The 23084-nt window shown below is 39.8% G+C and overlaps 1 protein-coding gene across 1 annotated transcript; it reads right to left on the bottom strand.

The window, feature by feature from the left end:
* Nucleotides 1-2848: 2848 nt before the first annotated feature.
* PNPT1 (polyribonucleotide nucleotidyltransferase 1) lies at nucleotides 2849-21217 on the bottom strand (the record flags this gene model as incomplete). The annotated part of the gene is made up of 29 exons (XM_084261336.1): nucleotides 2849-3918; nucleotides 4688-4846; nucleotides 5186-5233; nucleotides 5668-5746; nucleotides 6270-6325; nucleotides 6410-6516; nucleotides 7898-7981; nucleotides 8465-8548; nucleotides 10111-10174; nucleotides 10274-10345; nucleotides 11020-11126; nucleotides 11231-11284; nucleotides 11416-11505; nucleotides 11600-11666; nucleotides 12434-12470; nucleotides 13794-13864; nucleotides 15049-15151; nucleotides 15250-15346; nucleotides 15500-15557; nucleotides 15866-15917; nucleotides 16417-16603; nucleotides 16844-16957; nucleotides 17638-17685; nucleotides 17776-17839; nucleotides 18319-18368; nucleotides 19132-19237; nucleotides 20044-20118; nucleotides 20407-20467; nucleotides 21063-21217. The coding sequence occupies 28 exons, from the start codon at nucleotides 21215-21217 to the stop codon at nucleotides 4691-4693; spliced, it is 2346 nt and encodes a 781-aa protein (XP_084117462.1). The 3' UTR covers nucleotides 2849-3918; nucleotides 4688-4690.
* Between the last annotated feature and the right edge of the window lie 1867 nt (nucleotides 21218-23084).

The raw sequence follows: 23084 nt of genomic DNA, 5'->3' as shown, positions 1-23084 counted from the left end.
AGGTACTTCCCAGGCCAGGGTGTGTCTCATTCCCAGACAAAGCAAGAGTTTTCTAGTTCTTGCCTAATGGCAAAAGCAGTTCCACCGGTATAGCTCTAACTTACAGGACTGGCATTTCTTGGGTGAAGCTCACTCTTGTTCCAGATGAAGGGAAAGAGAAAGTTTACTACAGGATACGCTACTGTCACTAATTACAAGCAACTTTTCCATACCTTAGAAATATATTCTCTAGGCAGATTTAGGAAATTCACATCTATGTAACACTTAAGTCTCAGCTTTGGCTCTGAGGTGAACTGTAACAGGCCTCCTAAAGATGTACAACTGTTCAGCACACTGAACATGTGACAACTGCTGAGCACTGCTGGGTGCAGTGTTCAACCTGCTGCATTGGTGTGGTTGAACAGTATTTTACATGCCTTGAGAGACAGCCTCCTGCATCTGAGAACCAGAGAGTCTGCTTATTTAACAACTGTTAAACAACCCACCTCTAAGAAAGGTGGGATTCACTCCCAGTTGAGCCCTGGCCTTGAACTAATGGGCTACTGAAGACACACAATCGTACAAGTTCTTTTTGTAGAAAAATGACAACTCTAAGATACACCTCTGAGAACTACCATATACACTTACACAGGGCCCAATACACGCCGTTTTACACACGGGACATATTTCTGCCTCTGTGAAAGGTCAGTAAAAAAAAATACATGGAAAGAAACACGAAACCCAATGGGCACAGTGTATTGCTGCTTCAGGACGTCTGCCACACACACACACTCTCCCCTCTGTAAGAGTTCCATCTGAGCTCTTGAGCTCTTCACACCCAGCATGGAAAACAGTATGACCTCTCCTACTCAAGATCAAATACAGTACTTCTCCAGATAGGCAAAATAGCAAGAAACCACAGCAGAACGTTCTGGAGCAAATTCTTTCCTATCACAGTGTAGAACTACAGAAGGAATAGGGGATACACAAGCCAGAATTCACATGAAAATCTATTTCTCTGCTTAAGCTGGGAAATAAATCCATGACGTCTCCAGGCACGAAATCAATGCCACTCCAGAACACAGAGAGATTGGATTCCCTTGGATGCAGGACTCCTTGTTGTCCAGAACAGTATCCAGGACTCCACACCCGTGGTGAAACCACAGCATGATCTTGTCATCTATAGCAATGAAAAGCATGTCAAGTCCAAGGAGCTTCATGTGAAAATGATACCCAAGGCCTGCCCCAACAGTTCTTACGTATCTGATTTAAAACCAGGGTAAATACTCATCTAGGAAAGCAATACATCTGGATCTCTGCATTGTAAAATTCAGAGAAAGCAAAGCAGCACTTTGCTGCATCGTGGCACTGCACCTGCCAGGAGCTTATCTCTCCTCATTATTGCAAACCAACATGCTATAGCTGTTAAGAGTTCTCAATTCTTCATCAAAACGAAGAATTTTGTTAGGCCAGGCTGCAGACAGAGCAAGTCATCAAGTGTCACAACATGGAGAAGCAGGGAGCTCTGTTTTTAGGTTGTTTTCAAAATCCAGCCAGCCAACTCATTCCTAAATCACTTAAAATTTTTTGGGAGTGAAATTAAGAGACTGTATCACTCCCTCTAGCATGTAATCCCAGAAATACAATTAGGCCAGCTCTAATGCTTTTATTATAGCACTTGTAATATTTATTGCTGGCATTTAAAGATACCCCAGCTCCTGCTGCTTTGTGCCTGGGTGAAAATTTCAGCTTAGTCTAACGCATTTTGGGCCCTCTTCACCTGCTGCAACAACCCAGCCTCTTTCCTAAGCAATTCCTTCCAACCGCTCCATTTAACATGGGTCATTACAGAAGCTCATTACCTAGGGCAGCAGAGACAAAAATCACTCTTTCAAACATGAAAAAAAAGCCACTGTGGTAGGGCTGAGCTCGCACTCTCAAGCGCTGTTAACCTACCTGCTCTCTGATCATTGCTGATACCACCTAAGAGTCAAGTATCTGCTGCCACAGTCCAACCTGCTGCTACTGATGGCTCTTGGGTGAACCTGGGATGTCTGAAGCCAGCCTGCCTCCCCTCCAGGAAGGTTCAGACTAGCACACACTTACTCAATTCTTGGCTCCCATTGAGCTTCTCTCCTCAGGTGAGAGCAGCTGGGTTGTGCTCCTCCCAGACAGTTTCGAAGCGTATTTTTTTTTCCCCACCCCTTCCCATAGGGCCTAAAACTCGTTAACAAGTGTGGAAAGTCAGGCTGACTGTACAGGTTCTGCCACAGTAACATAAAAGTCTTCTCTACTTTCTTGCCTAATGAACACAAAATCCCCCAGCTCTTCAATAGTAGATTTGCTGAGGCTGCCACCTACCACACAAATCATTAACACTACCGTTACCGCAGGCAAGAAAATACCTTTACAGGAAAGAACTGAGCTCCTAAATCCTCCATTTTCACAGATTCAAATGCAGGTAGCCTACCACTGTCCTACCTAAACCAAAAAGCTTCTGAAGTTAGCATTTCATGTAGTATTTAATAACTAGAACATCCAACTGTTCTACTACAAAAAGGAGCCTTACAGAATTAATTCTACAATAAAAGCATCTAAACTTTGGAAAAATACTTAGACTGACGAGGTCAATTTCTGAGAAAAGTTATGAGAGATGGAAGTGTCTGGGCTTCTCTTTAGGGACTTCAACATTTGCCTACCTAATTTCATTAATACTGTCCAGATATGTAACGAACGAGATATCAGTCAATTAAGTCATAGCAAGCAAGGACATGAGAATTCTTCTGAGAAATAGCACAATAGTCCTCAAAAAAGAAGAGATAGATTGAAAAGTTTTCCTCAGCAAACACATTGAAAGAAAACTACGAAGTGGGCCAGTCATTTCATTCTCCTTTAATATTTTTGCTTAGAATAATAATATATAAAAGAGCATTTTTCACTGTACATTCACATTTCTCCTCTCCCCAGTGCTTTGTTATTCTTTCAAGAGGTTCAGAGCCCACCTGCCATCAGGTGGGAAGCTGATTTTCTTATTAGGTCTACACACACACTGGTGAAGAACAGAAGGGACATCTCTGATTTTCAACACCTGTACCTCACAGTAGAAAATCAAGTAGCTCTGCTGAGCTCCTGGGAAATGTTTCCAAGTCTAAATGAGACCAGTGAACCCACTGATGGAGCATAATCAATAGAGGAATTCTAACACTCTTAACCAGTGTGTTCTAGAGGGAAGATTTACCACATCGTTTATTCCAAAACAATTATTAATCTTAATGTTGTAATTATATACTTTAAAATTCCATGTTAGCAAACCCAGATAATAAACGATGGGTGATGTTTCAACCATGTTCTTTGTTTTGCCCCCTTCTGCTCAGGTATTTTAGCAAACCTGAACCTCTAGCAGTTTCTGATGTGTTTATCTGAAGTGGTGTCAATCACGTTAAAGGTGGTACTTCTAAGTCTTTATCTTTTACTCAACATTTCAGACTTGCACTAAAAAGCCAGTAAAACTGTGGCCAAGTGTCTTTTCTCAACCAAGTATACAGGATAATTTTGCCTTGCCTTGAGGGTTAGGAAATTTCCTTCTCCCAGGAAAGGCTTGTTAAATACTTCGTTCTCATATTTACATTTTAATTTTTGAGATGATCATGAGAAGAATCTTAAGCACTGAAGTGTCACCTGCTCTGCAGTCCAATTCCATGTTCTTAGGTTCTCATCTCACCCTTTGCTACACAAGATAAGAGCATTGGTTGTTTCTGGTTTTATTTTAAAAGTTTTTAATTGGTTTGAAGACTTTGAAGTTCTACATCACCTTTAAGCATAAATAGTGCCTATTTTAAAAATATGATTCACTACCATCCAGCTGCAGATTCTTGTGAAGACATCTACAGATTCTAGCAAAGGCCGCTTGTATTCCCATGAACCACCACACCTTTCCTCCTGAAAGAGACAGAAAACACTCTGTAACTAACTGATGATATCAAAGCATGAAATTCAAAAGCATTTCTTAAAAAATATGTAATTCAGTGAATTTTAATATCTCTTAGGGTTGTAAATCATTCCTAGATTGCCACAGATGGCCTGAAGTTATCATTGGTTCACTGCATTTCCATTTGCCAGTCTCACTGTGTATCTGCTCTTGTCTTTACAATCAGATACCTTCCTGTTCTAGCAGCCTCCTAAGGGAAAAAAGCTGTACTCAAGAGTTTGGGGAAACGTTTAGGTCTAAGTCTGTCAACAGTCAAACAGCACTGGGAAGCCAGTTTGAGGGAAGAGCTTTGGGCATTCCATTAACTGAGATGGACAAACCTCCACTAATTGACTCAAAACTTTCAAGAAAATGGTTTCTTTTTAATTCCCTTTCCCTACTCTTCCTTTTTAATTTTTTTTTTCTTTTAAAAAAATGTGGCAAGGTAGAGAAGAGGGCATGCTTACACAGATGCAGATTAACGAAGAAGCTTGTTTTGGAGAAAGCAGGCTGTTTAGGATGCCTGAAACTGTTGAGGTATTCGAACCAATTATACAGTACCTTTAGAATTGCAGCACATCAAAGGGCAGTTGCTAACATATGACATGCTGCTGGTGAGCAGTATTTGCACACCACTACTGGGTAACTGTATGGTGTAAAACACAGACTGATACGATTCTTTACGAGTCCTGTAAAGAAAGTGCAGTGCTGAGCCATTTTAAGTTGTTGCTCGGGCCTTACCTGTCACTGGGATGAAGTGGATGACTCTGGAACAGTACCTCCCAGGACAATACTGTTTTTGTCAGTCAGGGTTTTAAGCACAGTTGTGGCTGGAGACTGTAGGATTTTACGTGAAAGCCTCATCCTGCCATCAGTCGGATCACGGCCAAAGTATTTAACCTGGTCAGAAAAACAAAACACTTTCAGACTGACCAACTGAGAGCTGGAAATAGCATTTTCCTTAAAAGGTGGTGTTTTGTTTGCGTGTTCCAATTTGATGCTAGAAATTCCATAAACAACTGTCACTGTTTAGCCTGTATAGCTCTGTCAAATTAGCATGGTGCCTAGATAGCAAGTACGGCACTAAATACATCTAATTCTAAATTATCAGGACTTTAACATGCACGGAAAGGGAAACCAATACAGAAAAATATTTTCCATATGAAAACAAAATAAAAAACCTACTCAAATTCTAAAGTATGAACAGCGGTTAGCATTTTAAAGTTAAAAATACATTACCTGAATTTCTTGTCCAACTTCTAATCCCAAGGCACTAGGATGCTTAATCTAGAACACAAGAATTCAGAAAACAACATTTCAGTGTGGTTAATTTTCTAAGGCTGGTTATAAGAGCTCTCTCTGTTAGGGATTCTTCATGCTGCACTTCAGACAATCACAGTGGCTCAACACTACCTTATGAGCAATGGGTTTCTAAGTGTAACGTAGAAAAGGGTATTGCAGATCTGAAGAACTTGGTGTGTGTGCACAAAAGCATACACAATTGGACTGTAGCAGGCACACAGCTAGATTGTTTACAGCGTTAAGTGCAGGGCAAGGAGAGTTCAACAGAAAAGTGCTGCTCATCAAACCCAGCATTTTAACATGAAAACAGACTCTAGACCAATAGTACGTGTGGTACCACTAACATAGACTATGTTTAGTGGGAAGCAAGTAAAAACAGATTTAAGTGTTTGGTTTACACTTGTTTAAGCATGTATTACCTTTCTTTGATCAAGCTGTGAATTATGAAGTAACACTGGTGTCATGTTTGGATACAGTTTTACCATCACTCCAGAATCTCTGCAACGGAAAACAGCGCTGTTCTTTCAAAATACATTGAGGGAAATCTGTGCTTACCCTGCACACTGACCCCAAAGCAAGCATTAGAAAACTCTGAATAAACAAGATTTTACTAGTCTCTTTTAAAAAATATTCTATCAACCATAACACGTACACTCAGCTTGTTGGAAGCAGATGGAAATTACTTATTTCAACAATAAGCACCAGCCAAAAAGCACATGTCATTACAACCCAGTATTTGTCTTGCAAAAAAGCAAAAAGCAAATTCCTACCATCTCTCAGATACAAAGGTAACAAAAGGCCTTAGGTTTATAATTTATAGAGATGTTCTAATAACTAAACAAACAGCAAAAATGAATGGTGGTCTTAAGAAACAGACCAATTTTTCAACAGGAAAAAATATCAGGAATTACACAGGTGTCACTGTCACTGACACAAGTTTGGCATCCTTAAAAAAACAATTATTTTACATTGTATTTACATATCAGGAATAGAGCTGTATAAATAAAAGCATTTTCCATACCTTATCTCAGTTATCGTGGCTGTGTAAACTGCACCAAATTCCAAATTAACTTCTTGCTGAGGGGGAACAAGAGAAAACAGTAAAGACACAAATTCACAACCTGCAAAGTGAAAAAGCTGACAACAAATATTTGTCCTTACATCATCCTTGCAGATTTCACGGATAAATTCTCTTGCTTCATGCATTGCACTAGGTGTGGGGGCAAACACAGAATACGTCTCTTCATCCAGCTGACTGACAGTTACACCTTAGAAATAGAGTTTAATGAGAGGATTTAGGTGAACATTGCTACTGTTTCAGCAAACCAAAAAGCTAAACTATTATATCAAGTAATAAAGGAAAGAATTTACATTTACAGAAATAATTTACAAGTATGTGCTCATAAAAGAAGTCTGATGTGTTTAATAACAAACACACCTCTACTATCCTGGCTGACTATTGGTTGCATATTACCTAAACCACACTAGAGAGATACCAAGGGTGGGCTATAAATAGTTTCACTGCTTTGATTTGTTTAAACAAGTGTTTGTAATAGTGTAGCATCTCAGAAATACCTATGCCTAATTCCTGAGGGCTATCACAATTCATTCTAAGTGACCTCCTTCAGTCTGCATTTATCTCAACCAAAGCATCAGCTGCTCTATTCATGAAACAGCAGTGAAAAATGCATTTACTTTGAATTTGGCATTTAAGGTCAGGCAGGACAAAACACAGGGTAAACAAGTAAAATTAAATTATTCCAAGAAATATTATAAGGTCATGAAACCTGTCACACTCTGTCTTAGTTTAAGCCCCAGTACAGGTCACTGCAGCAATGTGTTAGCAGGTTGGATTTCTAACATACTCCAGCACATTAACAGCATCTACAAACTCTTCACAGAATCCTAGGAAAGGAGCTGATGAGATCAATGTCCCCTCTTAACCACAGCAAAAAAGGTTTAGTTTATAGGAGAAACTGCATAGATTTGACATTTCAACGTACTCATGATCAGACTGGCTTGACTTCACATCTTTCATTCAACACTATCTGCAATACTGTCCCTAGATGATCCTTTAATTGCCTCTTCCATAAGCCCTGAAAAAAACCATCACATGCACACCAAGCTTCAGGGAATTCCTCCTGCAAGACAAACTGCAGACACTTGTACAGAGAGAACCTACAAAACTAAGTGGAGCTTCACCTAGCTCTTCAAAACACGTGCATCTCCTGCCAAGGTACAGACTCAGTTTGTACTAGCTGAACACACAAGTTTGAAAACAAAGGCAAATACTCTTCTGCAACCTTTTAAAAATTAAAGTTCTGCAGTTTTATTTCTGCATAAAGCAGGGGTTAAAGAGTACCCTTTCCTCTGCATAGCTCTTCCTATCGGAGGTTGTTGCTGCTGAAGCACAAATGCCAGTTCTGTGGAGATGGTCTACACAACAATCGGGGAAGTTTAAGTTTAGCTACTTACAGTTTCTGAAAGGGCATAAAGATAGATAGCATTAAGATTCAGCTATAGCTGCTCTACAGCTACTTGTGCCACCAAGATCCATTAATTAAAATGCCGTGCTAGTATTTTTCCTATACAGAAGAGAAGCTAGTAACACATGAGGATAAATTATCATAAGAAGCAAGAATGTCTTACCAGTCTGTGCTTGAAGTTTTTTCAAGTTATAGGCCCCAGGACCAACGAATCTTAATCTTTTGGATAATGGAACGTGTATAGTTTCTGAAAGAGTATTTGGAAACCCTTTGAAATGCTAAATATAATAATCTTGAAAGCTACCACAAAAAATGTCACATTCATTTAGGTTCTAAATCTTCTAAAGCTACTTGTATTATTTGCTGAACGCAGATATAATTAACTCTTAAGAATTTAAATAAATGAAAACATAGAACAAATACTCTGATAAGGGTAAGTAACCGTAAGCCATACGGACACCCACAGCCATTCTGATTTTGTGCTTAATATAATTTCAGTTCAATTTTGTTTTCTGGTGTACAGTGAACTAGTACAGTGCTGCTTCTCATGGCAGTAAACACCAAAAATTCACCTCAAAAAACTCAAAGAAAACAAAATAACCCCAAGAGGCAGGATCGGGCAACAAGCCCTCATTAAAAAAAACTGGTTAAGCAGCAGCTTCTTGCTAAAACCATCTTTATAGAAGGTACACAATCTTATAAATTCTTATCAACATACAACTAACATTACCTACAACCGGTCCGCTTTCTTTTCTGTTAGGTCTGGGTTTTGCCAGTGTTTGGTTCATAATTTGTAAGATCTCCCTCTTTGCAGCTGGGTGGTGAGCAGTAGAAGGAAGAAAAAAAAAAAGTTTTGTAGGAGATTGAAGTAAATGTATGCAGTTTTTGTCATAAAGCACATAAACATCAGGTTGTAAGATCCACCTCCTGCCTAATTTGACAATTTATCACGGTTACGTCACCCATCTCAGGCAGCACATGTTCATTGCAGCACCAATTTCAGCTCTGTGTGTGCCAAACCTGTGCCTCCAACACATGTATTGATTTTGTGCAGCCCAGAACACTATGCACCGTTTGGTTTCAGTGCATTATTTAAATAAACTGGAGTGCTGCTAAGAGCAACAGGGTGTAGCTTTGATTAGTAAGTTGTGGTTCACCAGTCCAGAACTTCAGCTGAGCTGCTTGAATCGCTGAATAGGAATTGCTAGGGTTTTAATACAAGACTTTTCTCAAATCTTGCTGTTATAATCAAGTTGAAAATTTTCTCTTACAACTAGTTAAATCCTTATTAGAGCTTGTAGCTTCAGTTTTTCATATGGCTCAAGAACATTTTAGTTAGTTGTCCACATCAGAACACAGACAGCATTAAATCTCAAGAGCAAGTAAAGCTGCATTCATGGGGAGAAATAGTTTGCTTTTCTTTTTAAAAATCCAACAAAATGTTTTAAGAAGTCGTCTAATAGAATGTTTGTGCATTAGGCCAAATCCATTTTGGCTTTATGGCAACACTTCACAGATTTAACTACCAACAGCTGCCTCCTCCCTCTCCCAACTCTACCAGTCAAAAGCAATTCAGTTACAGCTTCACTACCTGCACGATTCATAGGCTATCGAGCTATCAGAGCCTAGTCATGAACTCCCTGAGGTGACACCGACTTTTACTTAAGTTCTAAGAACTTGTTGTTCAAAAGACACTTAAAAATTGGTCCTTAAAAATTAGATTGGAGCTTTTTTTTTTTCTGGTAAACCAACCTTTTTTACTGATTTACTGTACAGCACAGTGCAAACCTTCTCCCTCCCCCCCTCAACTCACCACGTCTGGTTTTAATACAGTATGGGAAAAATTTTATAAACCAATATGGCTTAGTAATACTCAGCTTGCATCAGTCAAAACCAAAATTGGATATAAATATGACATAATATATTCTGCTACCCTGATGTTGCTCTTTTGTGAGGTTCCCTCACTTTGCTATGGCACTGGTGATGTTGCAATTTTTTCAAAACAAGTTATCCAGTGTTCTAAACTGGGGACTGTTGGTGTTACATCATTTTTGTTGTAATAAAAAGTAACCTCCAGGAGCAGCAAACACTTTCACTGACATTACACACAATAATATGAAACTTAAGTGCAGTGGGAAGTGCCTGGCTTTCTGGAGACTGAATGCTGTTCTGACACAGAAAGCTCTTTGGTTTGTATGAAGTGCCTATATTGAAGCATAACAGCAAACACCCAAAACAGACCAATTTTTTTAAGAAAACAGTAATTTTCCACAAAAATAAAATAAAAAGTATTATTCAGTTTTATTAAACTTAAGAATGCAATATAATTCAACATGAAATATAATAAAATGGGTGCAAATACAAACACTGACCTACCTGTAGCTTGCTGAATAGCTTCCATCACAATTTTTATTGGTATTCCTGGCAATTTTAGATCAACCTAATATGAAAAAAGTTAAGTTAGATCAATATGAAAGGAAAGCTTTCTTTAGATACCATGTCAGAGCTGTGTTTTCAGAAAGATCTAGTGTTACCATACCTGCAAGGCAGTTATTCCTTTGCTTGTACCAGCCATCTTGAAATCCATATCACCATAGTAATCTTCAATCCCCTACCAGCACAGAGAGAAAGCAAGACAACTGCAGTAGCTTCATCTCAGTGTCAAGTTTCATTATACTATAATACATTCTGTGTTTCAACAAGCCACAAAGCAGTTCTAAGTTCTGCAAACTTAGAATTACTTCTGAGACTCAAGTGTTTTTCTTCAGCCTTATTTCGCTGTTCAGGATTAACAGTGTTCCCTTTCTCTCCTTTGTCAGAGCATTCATGGACTAGTTTCTGAACAACAGATCGCCAGTTGACTTTGTGCTACCAGTAGCTGCCACAAGAAGTAGTGGCAGCAGCATTTTTCTCCACCCAGCAACTATGCCAAGTGCTCGTTCTCCATCTGATGTTATCATGGTTTTCAGTAGATCTAAGTAATCAAGAATTGTTAATCCCTTTTCCCAAAAAAGACAGACAAAAAATTTAGTGGAAAAAAGAGACTTTATGAGAGCTTAGAAGAAATAATTGAGTAAATAACAAAGTACCTAAGAAAGATGACTGGACATTACATAAAGATTTTCTGAAATAAGGGAGGAGTTTGGGAGACAAAACAGAGAAGATAAAACTATTGAATATTTCTGGTAGCATATGCTCCAGAATCAGCTGGGTAAAACATGACAAAAGATGGCCATAGAGGCTGTTTTAGTGAATTACACAGCTAGAAGCATTAGAAAGACTCACCAGGATATCTGTCAGCAAACGATAGTCCTCAATATCTCCTTTTTCCACACTGTATTTGGTAATGAGACCTATTGCTACACCCGCCACTGCATTCGACACTGGAACTCCTAACAGTGGTAAATAAAAAATACATTTTTATAACCTTTGATCATTCCCAAATCCTAGAACAAATTATCATGTGTTTTATCCTTGTAAGCACTGTATTTGGTACCTGCATCCATCAATGCCAAACTTCCACCGCATGCAGAAGCCATTGAAGATGACCCTATGGAGTTGGAATACAGGGGAAACAAAGTGCTTAACATTGGTCAGAAGCATCCAAAGCAAAACTTGAGCTTTTTTTAAGAACCAAATTTAGTCTCTAGCAACAGGCTACAAGTAAGAAAATCACAATACCATTTGACTCTAAGACTTCAGAAGTAACTCGTATTGTGAATGGGAAATCCGAGGGAATAATTGGTTTCAGAGCTCTTTCTGCCAGTGCACCTGTTAGAATCAAATAAACACCCAGATGATCCACAAATAAAACCAGATAAAATATGAAAACTTACAGCATGGGACTTCTCTAGTCAGAACTTACCATGCCCAAGTTCTCTTCTGTTCATACCCGTAACTTTGCCGATCTCATTAGTTGCATAAGGTGGAAACTATGAAGTAAAAATACCATGCATACAGAAAATTAACTCTTTTTTTTTGTTTTTCTATTTAAAAACATGCACTTCATAAAGTGTCTTTGAAGTTTTGGTGCATCCCAAGGCATAAACAGATTAAAAAAAAAGAGATCAAACCACTACATGGCTTCTATCAGTCACTTAGTTTGAAAACCAGGACCAGTTTAGGTAGTGTTTAGAAAATGTTTTTCTTCCACAGAACAAAAGAGAATAAAGCAGTCACAAGACAGCTGAGAAACACCACAACAAGCTTACTCCTATTTAACTTGTCAGGCAACACATCAGAAATCCTGCTTCTGTCATATGGATAATGGAACAAGATAAGCCTGTTCCTGTAGGAAATACTTTGGGTGAGTTCCAAAGGCTGAAATGGGTCCAAGATGTAAATTACATACTACACCAACAGCAGTATGTCAGCTGAACATATTAACAGAGTTTACTAATACAATAGAGCAGGTTAGGCCTGCTTTCATTAATCACCCATTCTTAAGGAGCTACCCTAATGTTAAGATATTATAAGGGCTGTAGAAAACAGCAATTTAGAAATTATCTAATGCTTTTTAGGAAACCAGCCCTTTTGCTCATCAACTGTGGTATATATTCACAGATGAATTAGAATTGATAGCTTTTAGCAAATCTAGAGATGATTTATATCATTGCAATTGAGCAATTTCAACTATAAAGCAAGACATAAAACCCTTCTGGAAGCCATGCAGGAAGCTGTGACACAATAAAAGTCTCACCTCATAATGCAGCATGAAGTTTTTATCTTTTATTCCACTATTAATTAAAAACAAGACCGTGTCAAAAAAGAGCAACCAAACATATCTTAAATATTTAATACGTAAAATGACATGCAGTTATGCTTCCAAATAGTCCCAGCTAAACCAATGACTCTGTAGATTTACTGATCATCCTCATTTTTCCTTAAGTTTTCTATCTAATAAATTAAAGAGCATAGTCTACAAAGGTAAAACCTTATGACAAAACCATCATTAAAATAGTTTCCCTGAAGTTCAGAACAGAGTAGGTCCTATCTGTTCTTTATGCTGGTTTTGGTGCCTTTCACTCAAGGTAAAAAAATACTAAGTATGAAACTTCCAGAACATCAGCATCTTGCTGTACACATTGCAGCAGAAATGTAAGCACTCAGAAGGAAAATTGACAGTCTCTGTAACCACAAAATAGCTCTTGATTAAATAAAAAGAGCGTGCTCAATAAAAGCTACCCAAGTACCACAGGACTTGACTCTCAGCAACAAGCACAAAAAAGCTAATTTATAAAGAAAGTTGCATCAAGTCAAGGCCTGCATGTAGTTTCATAAAGAGGCAATCTCTTGTTCATGAAGCAGCCTAATAACTTAAATTAAACCAATTAATACAAAGTAATTTCCAAGAATATCAAAATTACACAATATGGACAAATGCCTCTAAGCCAAAAATGTAACTAATGCAAAGCTGACGCCTAAAATGTAAAAGCTCCAGCACTGGTGGGATGAGATCACTGAACTGCAGCTTTGATGGGAAGGAGTTTCCCCTCCCCAACAAGTTAGCTCCCAGCAACAAAAAGTTAATGGCACAAGGACTTAAATTTTCCTTACTCCATTAAAAAAGAACACATTTTTGCCCTCTGAAAATTTTTGAGAAAAAATGAGAATATTTAAATGAGCTGATTCAGTCAGGGGAAACACACCCCCCTCTCCCCAATTATCTATTAAACTTTTTTTGCCTTTTGAATGAAACTTGGTGTGATGATAAACACATGGAACAAAGACAGAATCAACTCTCATTAACTGTTTTATTTAAAGAGACTTGATAAATGGACACAATTGTACAGATTCTATACTAATTTACTGTTTCCTTTATTTCAAAACCAGATTGGGTGTTACTGTAATACTCTCCAATTTCAAAAGTGTGTCTACAGAATTAATGTCACCTTCACAAAATAAATCTGCCAAGATCTTCTGTAAACAAGCCACTTCAAAGTCTCATTTTGCACACTTTTCAATCCTAACAAATGTATATATGCCAAAGTTTAAGGAAATTTTATCCAGTGTGCTTAAATGCTCTCCCTTTCATTACCACTGATAAAATATACACTTACCTCACTGCTGTTGAGATGAGATCTGATTTTACACTTGATTCTATAGAGTCAAATGTAACCGTACAGAGAACCTGCAATAAAATGACAGCAGGTTACAAACTGCTCTCAAACACCTCCTTGTTTCACAGCTTTTGCTGGTTATGAAGAATCAGAAGGATTTATTTCAACAACAAAGATGATGCCATCACCTACTGCTTCTGCAAACTTTTTTTTTCCCCCCTTCTTTGCACACAATCTGTAAGGATTATACAGTTTTACAAGTCATCACATTTAAAACAACTAATTTAACACTTTTTAACCTGGTAGGAGCGTAAACCAGTTTGTTCACTAAGAAACCAAACTGTTTCGTTGAAGAGCCAGGTCCAGATGCAGCCACAATGGGGTGCAAAAGGACAAGCTGTGTTTATCACAGTCTTGGAGCATTTGTTATCTTTAGTGCTATAAGAGGGGACAACACTGAGGAGTAAATCACTGTTTGTAGCTATCCACATGACCTGTAATAAGTCTGATCAGAGGCTGACAGTCTTCTAGAACACTGAAAATATAGAAGACCAAATCTTGAGTACAATCTTAGTTCAATCCAGCCAACATATATGACCTTTTTGGGTACAGTTTCCCTATGTAGTCGAGGTTACGTATTAAGTTCCTTTTAAAAGATTTCTACGTGCACACTTTAGCATCACCCTACATACCAACAACCCATTAACTGAGTCCCCCATTTCTCTAAAAACCAACTGGGTTATATTTTACAGGAAAAGCTTTTGTTTCAACAGGTATCTTTAACATAAGTCTACATAGGGGGATAAAAAAGCTATGATTTTGGACTCAGTAACAAGCAATTTTTCTTTAATCCCCCTTAGTTGGAAAGCTTTCTTCTCAAACCACGCCCTAAAACAAACCCCCACCAGCCAACACCGCCCCAAATCTGGTAACCTGAATTGAAAAATGAGATGCCTTGTAGCTTTGAACTTACATTACCAGGCATTCTTTGCAAATTCTGAAGACACAGTAACAGTTACCAGACTCTTTCTGAGTGCTCACACTTAAAATGTTATCCTAGCACCTCTCCTGTTCATGTAGCAAATAACCAAGCTTTGTCTGTCTTAGTGGATTCAGATATATTTTAATCTAAACTGTTTTCTAGTTATCATTACCTGGTTGTGAAGAGAAAGGAAACTTTGCATTTAAATGAAAGATAGAAATCTCTCTGCTTTTGATTAATTAATTTAAAATTTCCAGCGTTTAAAGGTATTACCTGTGTTTGACCTCTCTGAAATAAGGCCGATCCATGAAGCATTTTAAACATATTCACTTCACATTTAATGTCTCTGAGGGAAGTCAAATCTCTCCCATCACACCTAAAGTCACAAGCAAAAATGATGAAACAAATTAAACTATACAGTATTGGATAAAAAGTCAACAGAAATGTTATTCAGTAGGAGTTCGATGTAGTTACCTTCTATATTCATTCAGAACAAGATTTCTAAAAATATCCTTTGAAACAGTATTGAAAGATTCCACGATTTCATAAGGCTCAGCCTCTGGAAATTTTTCTGTGCATAAAAAAGAAGTTTGCATCTGAAGTTGGAAAATTAATTATACAGAACTTTTACTGAAATAGCTTGGCCAACAAAGGTGCGCTATAACTCCAAGCAGCACTAGCCATTCAAGCATTCTTTAGATATTAAGAAAGCAGAAAAGAATACCTTTCAGCTGTTCTTCTGTTTCAAGCCTTATTTTGTTAATCGCTTCATCTCTAGAAATCTAAAAGACAGAGTTTGCAACCAGTTAACTCTACAGGGCAGAGTGACAAAAGCTGTTTGGGTTGTTGGGCTTTTGTTTTAAAATTCTGTAAAACTCAAGGAACAGGATTGCCACACAAATTCTAGGATTGGTAATGTATTGCAAACATATTTTGGTCAATAAGAATTCACAAAATTTATTACTACTGTTGCAAATGCATGCAGAGGAGATGAGTTACTAGCATTAGCATAAAGAAACTAAATTGTATTACAGTTTCATTATGATAATAATTAAAAAAGAATTGTATCATGCTTGAACTGGTTACTTACTTTATCATGGCTGGAATCCGTGAACACTGCATAGATCTTGTTAAAAGCAAGACTTTGGGAAGAAAAGGAAGAATTTTTGAAAACATAGCTTAGAAACACTTTTACAGTTAGTTCATTCTGAGGAGTGTTTGTTTTCATCAGCAGTAGGGCAGCACCAGACTGACACTTACAAACATCACTAGCTCCAGCCATCCCTCCTGCCTGCTCTCCTGTCACCTCTGGAATGACTTTCGATATCCAAAGCAAAGCTCATACAGGCAAACACTATGTCACCATTCCACAAGAATGGCTTCACAACACTTTCACTGAGTTTTCAGGGTATTTGGTTTGCTCTGTGCCTCTTACTAAGAATGAAGCTCAAGACCATGTTCCTAAGTTTCTATGGGAAACACAGGAACTAATTCTGAATGCTCAAAACATGCTATTTTGTTAATCAACCTCCCCCCGCCCCCTCTCCCCGAACTACATGATCAGGTCATCAAATAATCCTTAAACAGGTATTTTGAGTCACTTAGCAGAATTTAAATAAAAAATATTTGTTCTGAACTTACTTCTTCACACATTCCACAATCTCTTCAGGAGCAACAAATACCTTCTGAACAGTTCTCTTGACAACACCCTGCTCTTTCACTAGTTGCTGAATTCCCTGAATTATTTGCTGGGTGTGCTTCACCCCTACTTTGATGGCATGACAGAAGTCTTGTTGCAATATATTCTCTGCAGAGGCTTCCAACATCACTAGCAATGGAAAGTTAAAAATGACATAATTATGATTTTATTGTTCAATAGCAACCCAACTCAACTGAGGAAATACAAATTATAAAATATAAATATACATCAACAATTTTCTTTACAGAACCAAAAGTTACCTAAGGTATCACTGTTGTTTATTCAAGTTTCAAAGATTAACAAAAAAGCTGCAAAGAGGCACCCACTTGGATTTCCAAATACTCAACAGATATCAATTAACCTGCTTACCAACTTGATTTTGCAGAGCCCCAGCAACAACCAAATTTAAAGCACTAGACGCCATCTGTTTCCGAGTTGGATTGATAACAGTTTCTCCATCTACCAGTCCCACCCTTACTGCACCTATGAAGAAATTCCAGATAATTAGTATTATTACAATAAAGACATTCTTGAAGGCATTGTTTCACTTTGGAAAATCATATATCTAAACCAATAATTAAAGCCACGGGTTAATTTTAAAATATTAGCTACATATTAAGAAAAAGTCTGTAAAGTGAAACTGTCTATCCAGTTTCTTTTGGGTGGTATTACTGGGGTGGCCAACTACAATACACAAGGCTCTAAGTCTACTGTGTGTGTTTTGTCATTAGAGCACATGTTTTCTAGAAAAAAGGCAGCTGAAAGGAAAATACAGATGGGTATTTGTACTTGGCAGGATCATTTCTCTTCCCCAAAAATATTCACAATGAGTGAATATTGTGTGCTCTTGAGTTCCTGGAGAAAAAGTCTTCTTATCCAGCTATTTTCTAATGTATGCTTTTCACAAGTTTTTCTAAAGAAAAAAAATGAAGTTATTGGTCTGTATACTATACTATCTCTAGATTATAAATCCTCCCAGAAGTATACTGAGTCCAGGAAAAAATGATACTTTGAAGCACAGAAATCCTCTCTATTGTCAAATTATTTTCAATATTTGCAACCAAAGCAGACTTCAGATTCTTGTTAACAAAAGAAAACACAAACTGCAGCCTAAGTCTCCTGTTATGTCCCAGTCAGCCATAATTTTAAAAATACTCTCTCACCAATAGGACCATTCCAGGGGATGTCAGATAAAGCAAGTGCAGCAGAAGCTGGAATAAAGGCACAAAAATAAATGTGTATTACAAAAAAGGTATAACATCAAGTCAGGCACAAGAAGTAATTTTGAACAGTTCTCTCACCTCCATTAATTGCCAGAACATCAGGATCATTGACACCATCTACTGCTAAAAGATTACAAAGGATCTGGCATAAGATAAAAGACAATGAATCATTTCAGCCTATGCATTTTTATTAGCTGTCAATACAAAGCTAAGGACAACAAAACAAAGCATTCAATGTATTTACCCAAGCTTTTTTTATCCAAATAAATTCAGTTACTTAAACTAGAAAGCCCATGAAAACACACACTAATATATAATAAAGCATACACTATTAAGCCTTCTCTTTCCTCTGTTGTACAGAGAATATTTAAATTTTATTCCTGTATCTCCACAATGAAACTTGGAAACTAGCATGTAATAACAACTATTCAAGACAAGATGACAACAAACTGAAAAGCAGAGTTATGCTATTAGACTATTTTTCAATGGGTAAACTTTCCTGGATGCTAATAAAAACTGTTTTTATTAAATAGTGTGTGTGCCATGTGAAATTTTAATTGGAATGGAAGACTTGGGTACACCCAAAGGTAGCTATAGTTAAGGACAGTAAGCATGACCCACCTGTGTATCATAGAAGTAGCCTACTGGAAAGAGCGGTCTGATTGACCGATCTGCAAAAGAAACATTCAAAGTCTAAGTGCTTGGTTTTCAGCAGTAAGAATTCAGTTTGGGATTATTACCTTGTAATAATTCCAAAGGAAATACGTAAAACAGTCTAAATGAAAGACTTGAACAGAAAAGGAAGGCAGAGAACACAACAAAGACATTTAGGGTCTAATATGACCAACTGTAAAATCTCCACAGCGCTCAGAGTAAAGTAAGAGGTAGTTGGGTGAGCATCCCCATTGGCACATAACACAAGGTAAAACACACTGAAAAAGTCTTCTGGCTTTAGGATACAAATAACCTCTTAAATCAGATTTTGCCAGGAATTCTTCAGTGAAGAAACATAGTCCTCAGAGGAGGAGATGCAGCAAAGGCACCTATGTTCAAAATATTGCATTATTTCCACAGCACATAGATTTCCTTTTAATTTTATTTCTGTCTGAAGAGACTGTGTAATGGCCCAGGTCTTACAGACTGCTCCCTCTTCTAATGCCTGAAGATGCTGATGTATCTGACATCAGTTTTTATATAAATGTTGAATTTCAAGGTATTACTTTATTCAATAATGGAGATACTTCTCAACACCCAGGCTTACACATAAAAGGAATATGCACACAACCCCAGCTGATGCAGTTTCAAAGCCAAGACACCACAAGATTGTTTTCTTCTGAGATCACAGCAGACCAGTTATAAATCACTCTATTTCCATTCACAGAGATACTACAAAAGCTAAAATACATTCTAAGGAAGATGTTTCATTTGGCCTACCTATTACTCTGCTTGTAAGAATTTCTTTATCAGTGGAACCAAGCTCTCTTCTTAGATAGTTTGTAGGAATTCTTCCTGCTGCAGCAGCTTTCTGACGATAGTCAACCTTTAAAAAAAAAAAAAAAAAGGGTAATTCCTAAAGACAAGAGGTTATGGATTTTGGAGCCACAGAATTATTCAGGTTAGAAGAGACACTTCAGAAGGCCTCTAATGCAATTTCTTTCTTAGAGCAAGGTCACCTGTGACTTCAGATGATGTTACTCAAGGCTCTATCCTGGTGCCCAAACAGACCCTCCCACTCCATATTGTATGTGGACTGCCCAGTCAGGCCCCAGCCTCAACAGTTTGCAGGGCATTAGTTCAGGACTTCATGTTTGTCCTTACAGAATTCCATAAAGTTCCTGTCGGCCCATTCCTCCAGCCCCTGGTCCCCCTGGACAGCAGCCCTGCTCTTGAGTGTAAAAAGCCCACCCTAATTTTGTCATCACCTGCAAACTTGATGAGCAGGAATCCCAGGTCACTGATGAAAGGCTGTGAACCAGGACAGACCCCTGAGAAGCCCACTATGATCCTCAAGGTAGAACATGAATCATTAACCCTTAATAACCACAAGACTTCGAGACTCATAACACAACTGGTTTTCCAGACACCTGAAATATAACGTCTGAACATGGATGTTGCAGGAGACAAAGCTCACCATGCTGTTGTGGGAAGCCCAGCTAAAGTTAAGGCTGACAACATCCACTGCTCCTCCCTCATCCATGGGTCCAGTCATTTTAACACATGCTACTATTGTGGAGTCCAAGGTCTGTACTCTGCTACTGGCCTTCCCCATTCTCCCCAGCATTTTCAACCCCACTAATAATTACTATGGCCGATGATCACCACACTTATTCAGTCATTGATACTCACCACTAATGGCATAAACTGGGATGCAGAAGGCTTAGTTTTACTGACCGCTGTGACCATCACTGCTGTGTCACCCAGCTGGGTTAAGAAAAAAGAATAATTAAATTACCTGCAACCAAATATTGTATGAAGTCCTAGACTTACTCAAAAACTAAACCTCCGGGATATTCTTTGCTACCAAAATCCCACACTCCACATTGTTATTTTTGCTTTCCAAACAATGTTTCCTACAAAACACAGCTGTACATTCACAAGGCATTAAATTGCCATTCCATGTCCTTTCGACAGGCTCTGATGTCCTAACAATGACTGCTCAGAGCTACAAATTCTGAAGTTGCACAATTTTTAATTTTTTTTTTTTTTTACCTGAACAACAGCAGATCCATCAGCAAACCTTGCAAGTTTTCCAGAAGACAGTTCCATCTTCCTATCAGAAAGAAATAACCTGTTACTCGGGAGGCAGAATTCAAGTAAGTTTTCCAGTACCTCCTGCATTCACCTACAGCACCCAGAGTGCAAGCCACGCTTCCCAGGAGACACAGGGACCCTCATTAGGGAGAGAAACCGAAACTCCTCGGCCAGAAGCGACCCAATCTTTGGCATGCTTCTTCCTCAAACGTCCCGCTGCTGTCACCTCGAAGCAGACTCGCTCCCCCAACAGATGCCACTCACCCACGGCGACAGCCGGGTACAACAAGGCGCAACGCCCTGCCACACGAACCGCCCGCCTTCCCCAGCCGGGTTTTAGAGCCTGATCTCCAGAGACAGGCCTGCTGACCCCCGGCAAGGAACCGGAGCCGCCGGCGCTCCCCCGGAACGCCTTCTCCCGCCTCAGGGGCGGGCTGCATTCCCCTTCGCGGCGGAGATCCCCCCACGTTTGTCCACCCCACTGCCCCCGACGGCTCTCCCCACTCGTCCCGGGGCCTGCCAGCCGCTTGCCCGGGGCCGATAGCTGAGAGGCAACCCCCAGCCTGGGAGGGGGGCGCGCCCCCAACGCGTGTTTCCCCCGAGGAGCCCCGCACCTGCCCCCCACGTCCACCGTCACCGTCCGGCCCGGCCCGGCCGCAGCGCCGCGGGCAGGGGGCGGCCGCAGCAGGGAGCGGCCCGGCCACAGCAGCTTCCGCCATGGCGCTGCGGCTCCGCCGCCAGCAGCCCAACAGCTCGTGGCGGCGGCCATAGCGCCGGCGGGGAAGGTCCGCCCGATTGGCTCCTTGAGGCGGCTGGGGGGCGGGCCGGCGCGCAGTAAGCTCGAAGCGGATTGGCTTGCGTACCGGCGCGAGCGCGTTCCCGCGTCTTCCCTCCGGTGTAGGCTCCGCGGCTACGGCGGCTGAGGAGAGTCAGGTGGAGCCAGGCGCGTGAGCGCAGCGGCTCCCCGAGAAGCCTGAGGTAAAACGGGGGAGGACACGGCCCGCGGCGGCCGCCGGGCCCCAGACGGCCCCGACTGAAACTGGGGGGTCACCTTGAGAGTGTCCAGAGATGGCACCCAGGCTGGTGAGGGGTCTGGGGGGCAAATCCTATGAGGAGAGGCTGAGGGACCTGGGGGTGTTCAGCCTGGAGGAGGCTGAGGAGAGACCTTCTCAGCACCTACACTGACCTGACAGGAGGGTGCAGAGAGGTGGGCGATGGTCTCTTCAGCCAGGGGACAGGAGATGGGACAAGGGGAAATGCCCTCAAGCTGTGCCAGGGCAGGGTCAGATCAGATGTGAGAGAAAAGTTCTTCCCTGACAGAGTTGTGGGGCTGTGGAACAGGCTGCCCAGGGAGGGGCTTGAGTCACCCACTCTGGGTGTGTTTAACAGATGGGTAGATGAGGTGCTCAGGGATATGGTTTAGCATAGGACAGGAACGGTTGGACTCAATGATCTTAAAGGTCTTTTCCAACCTTGTCATTCTGTGATAGGAAGTTCTGCACCAGTAGGCAGAAGAACTTCTTCCTGGTGAGGGTGACGGACCCCTGAGACAGGCTGCCCAGGGGGGTGTGGAGGCTCCTTCTCTGGAGATATTCAAGACCTGTCCAGACACCAACCTGTGTGACCTGCTTTGGCAGGGGCATGGACATGATGATCTCTGGAGGTCCCTTCCAACCCCTACAAATCTATGATTCTGTGAATTAAACCTTCCCTGAATCTTTTTAGTAATTAATCTTACAGCTGTATTAACTACTGATCCACTAGCAGGGTCTGGCAATTGGAGCACAATGACAACGTCAAGAGACTCAAGCTGAATTTCAAGGTCGCAGTCATTCTGAGCAACTGAAAGGGATCACTTCATCACATAGCATCACGTTGGTAAGGCAGCAATAGTGAGTGCAGGAATGGCAACATACTTTTCAAAGGGTTACAAAGTTTTTCTCACTTACCACAAAGGCTGACCAGTTAACATATTTGTGCTGATACATGCTCAGATGCAAAAAAACTTTACTCTTATGGGACAGGGGATGTGTTGGTACATTAATTATTCCTCAGGCAGATTATTGCTCAGTTGTATAATGCAAGAGAGATTCTTAATGACTTATTATTGTCTGTGAGTAGGAATGAGCTCTCCATGTGAGCATGGAGATCTGATCACCCCATGAGTGAGATCTATGCAGGATTAAATTAACACAAACTATCATGCTTCATCCTGAATTCATCTGGAGATAACAATTTAAATTTGGAGGATATTTAATAAAAAAATTCAATGCCATTTATTACTGGCTTGGTTCTAATGCTATTTTGATGCTGCTTGTTGTTTATCAATCTTTTCTGTTTACTTAACTGGATTTTTCTGTTAAAGCTGCATTTATAGAAAACAGATTCATTGGCTGGGAGATCAGTCCAAGTAATAATTTTTCTTCTGTGCCAACATGTTTCTTATCTTTTTGGCAAGACACAGAAAAGAGAAATGAGATAAGTGATCCAGAAACTTAGGGTTTGGCCTGGGTGAAAGGACCCTTAACTTTATCCACATTCAGAATTCATTGGTGCAGTTTTATTTGGTACAAAAATATATTGTGGCAAAGCAAGAATGTTCACCATGTTTGCCTGAATTCATATTTGCTTTGCTG

Source organism: Gallinula chloropus (assembly GCF_964237585.1).
Source record: "Gallinula chloropus genome assembly, chromosome: 3".
Taxonomy (NCBI): Eukaryota; Metazoa; Chordata; class Aves; order Gruiformes; family Rallidae; genus Gallinula; species Gallinula chloropus.
Note: the sequence above shows the minus strand (reverse complement) of the source record. Positions and strands in the feature narration are given on the sequence as shown.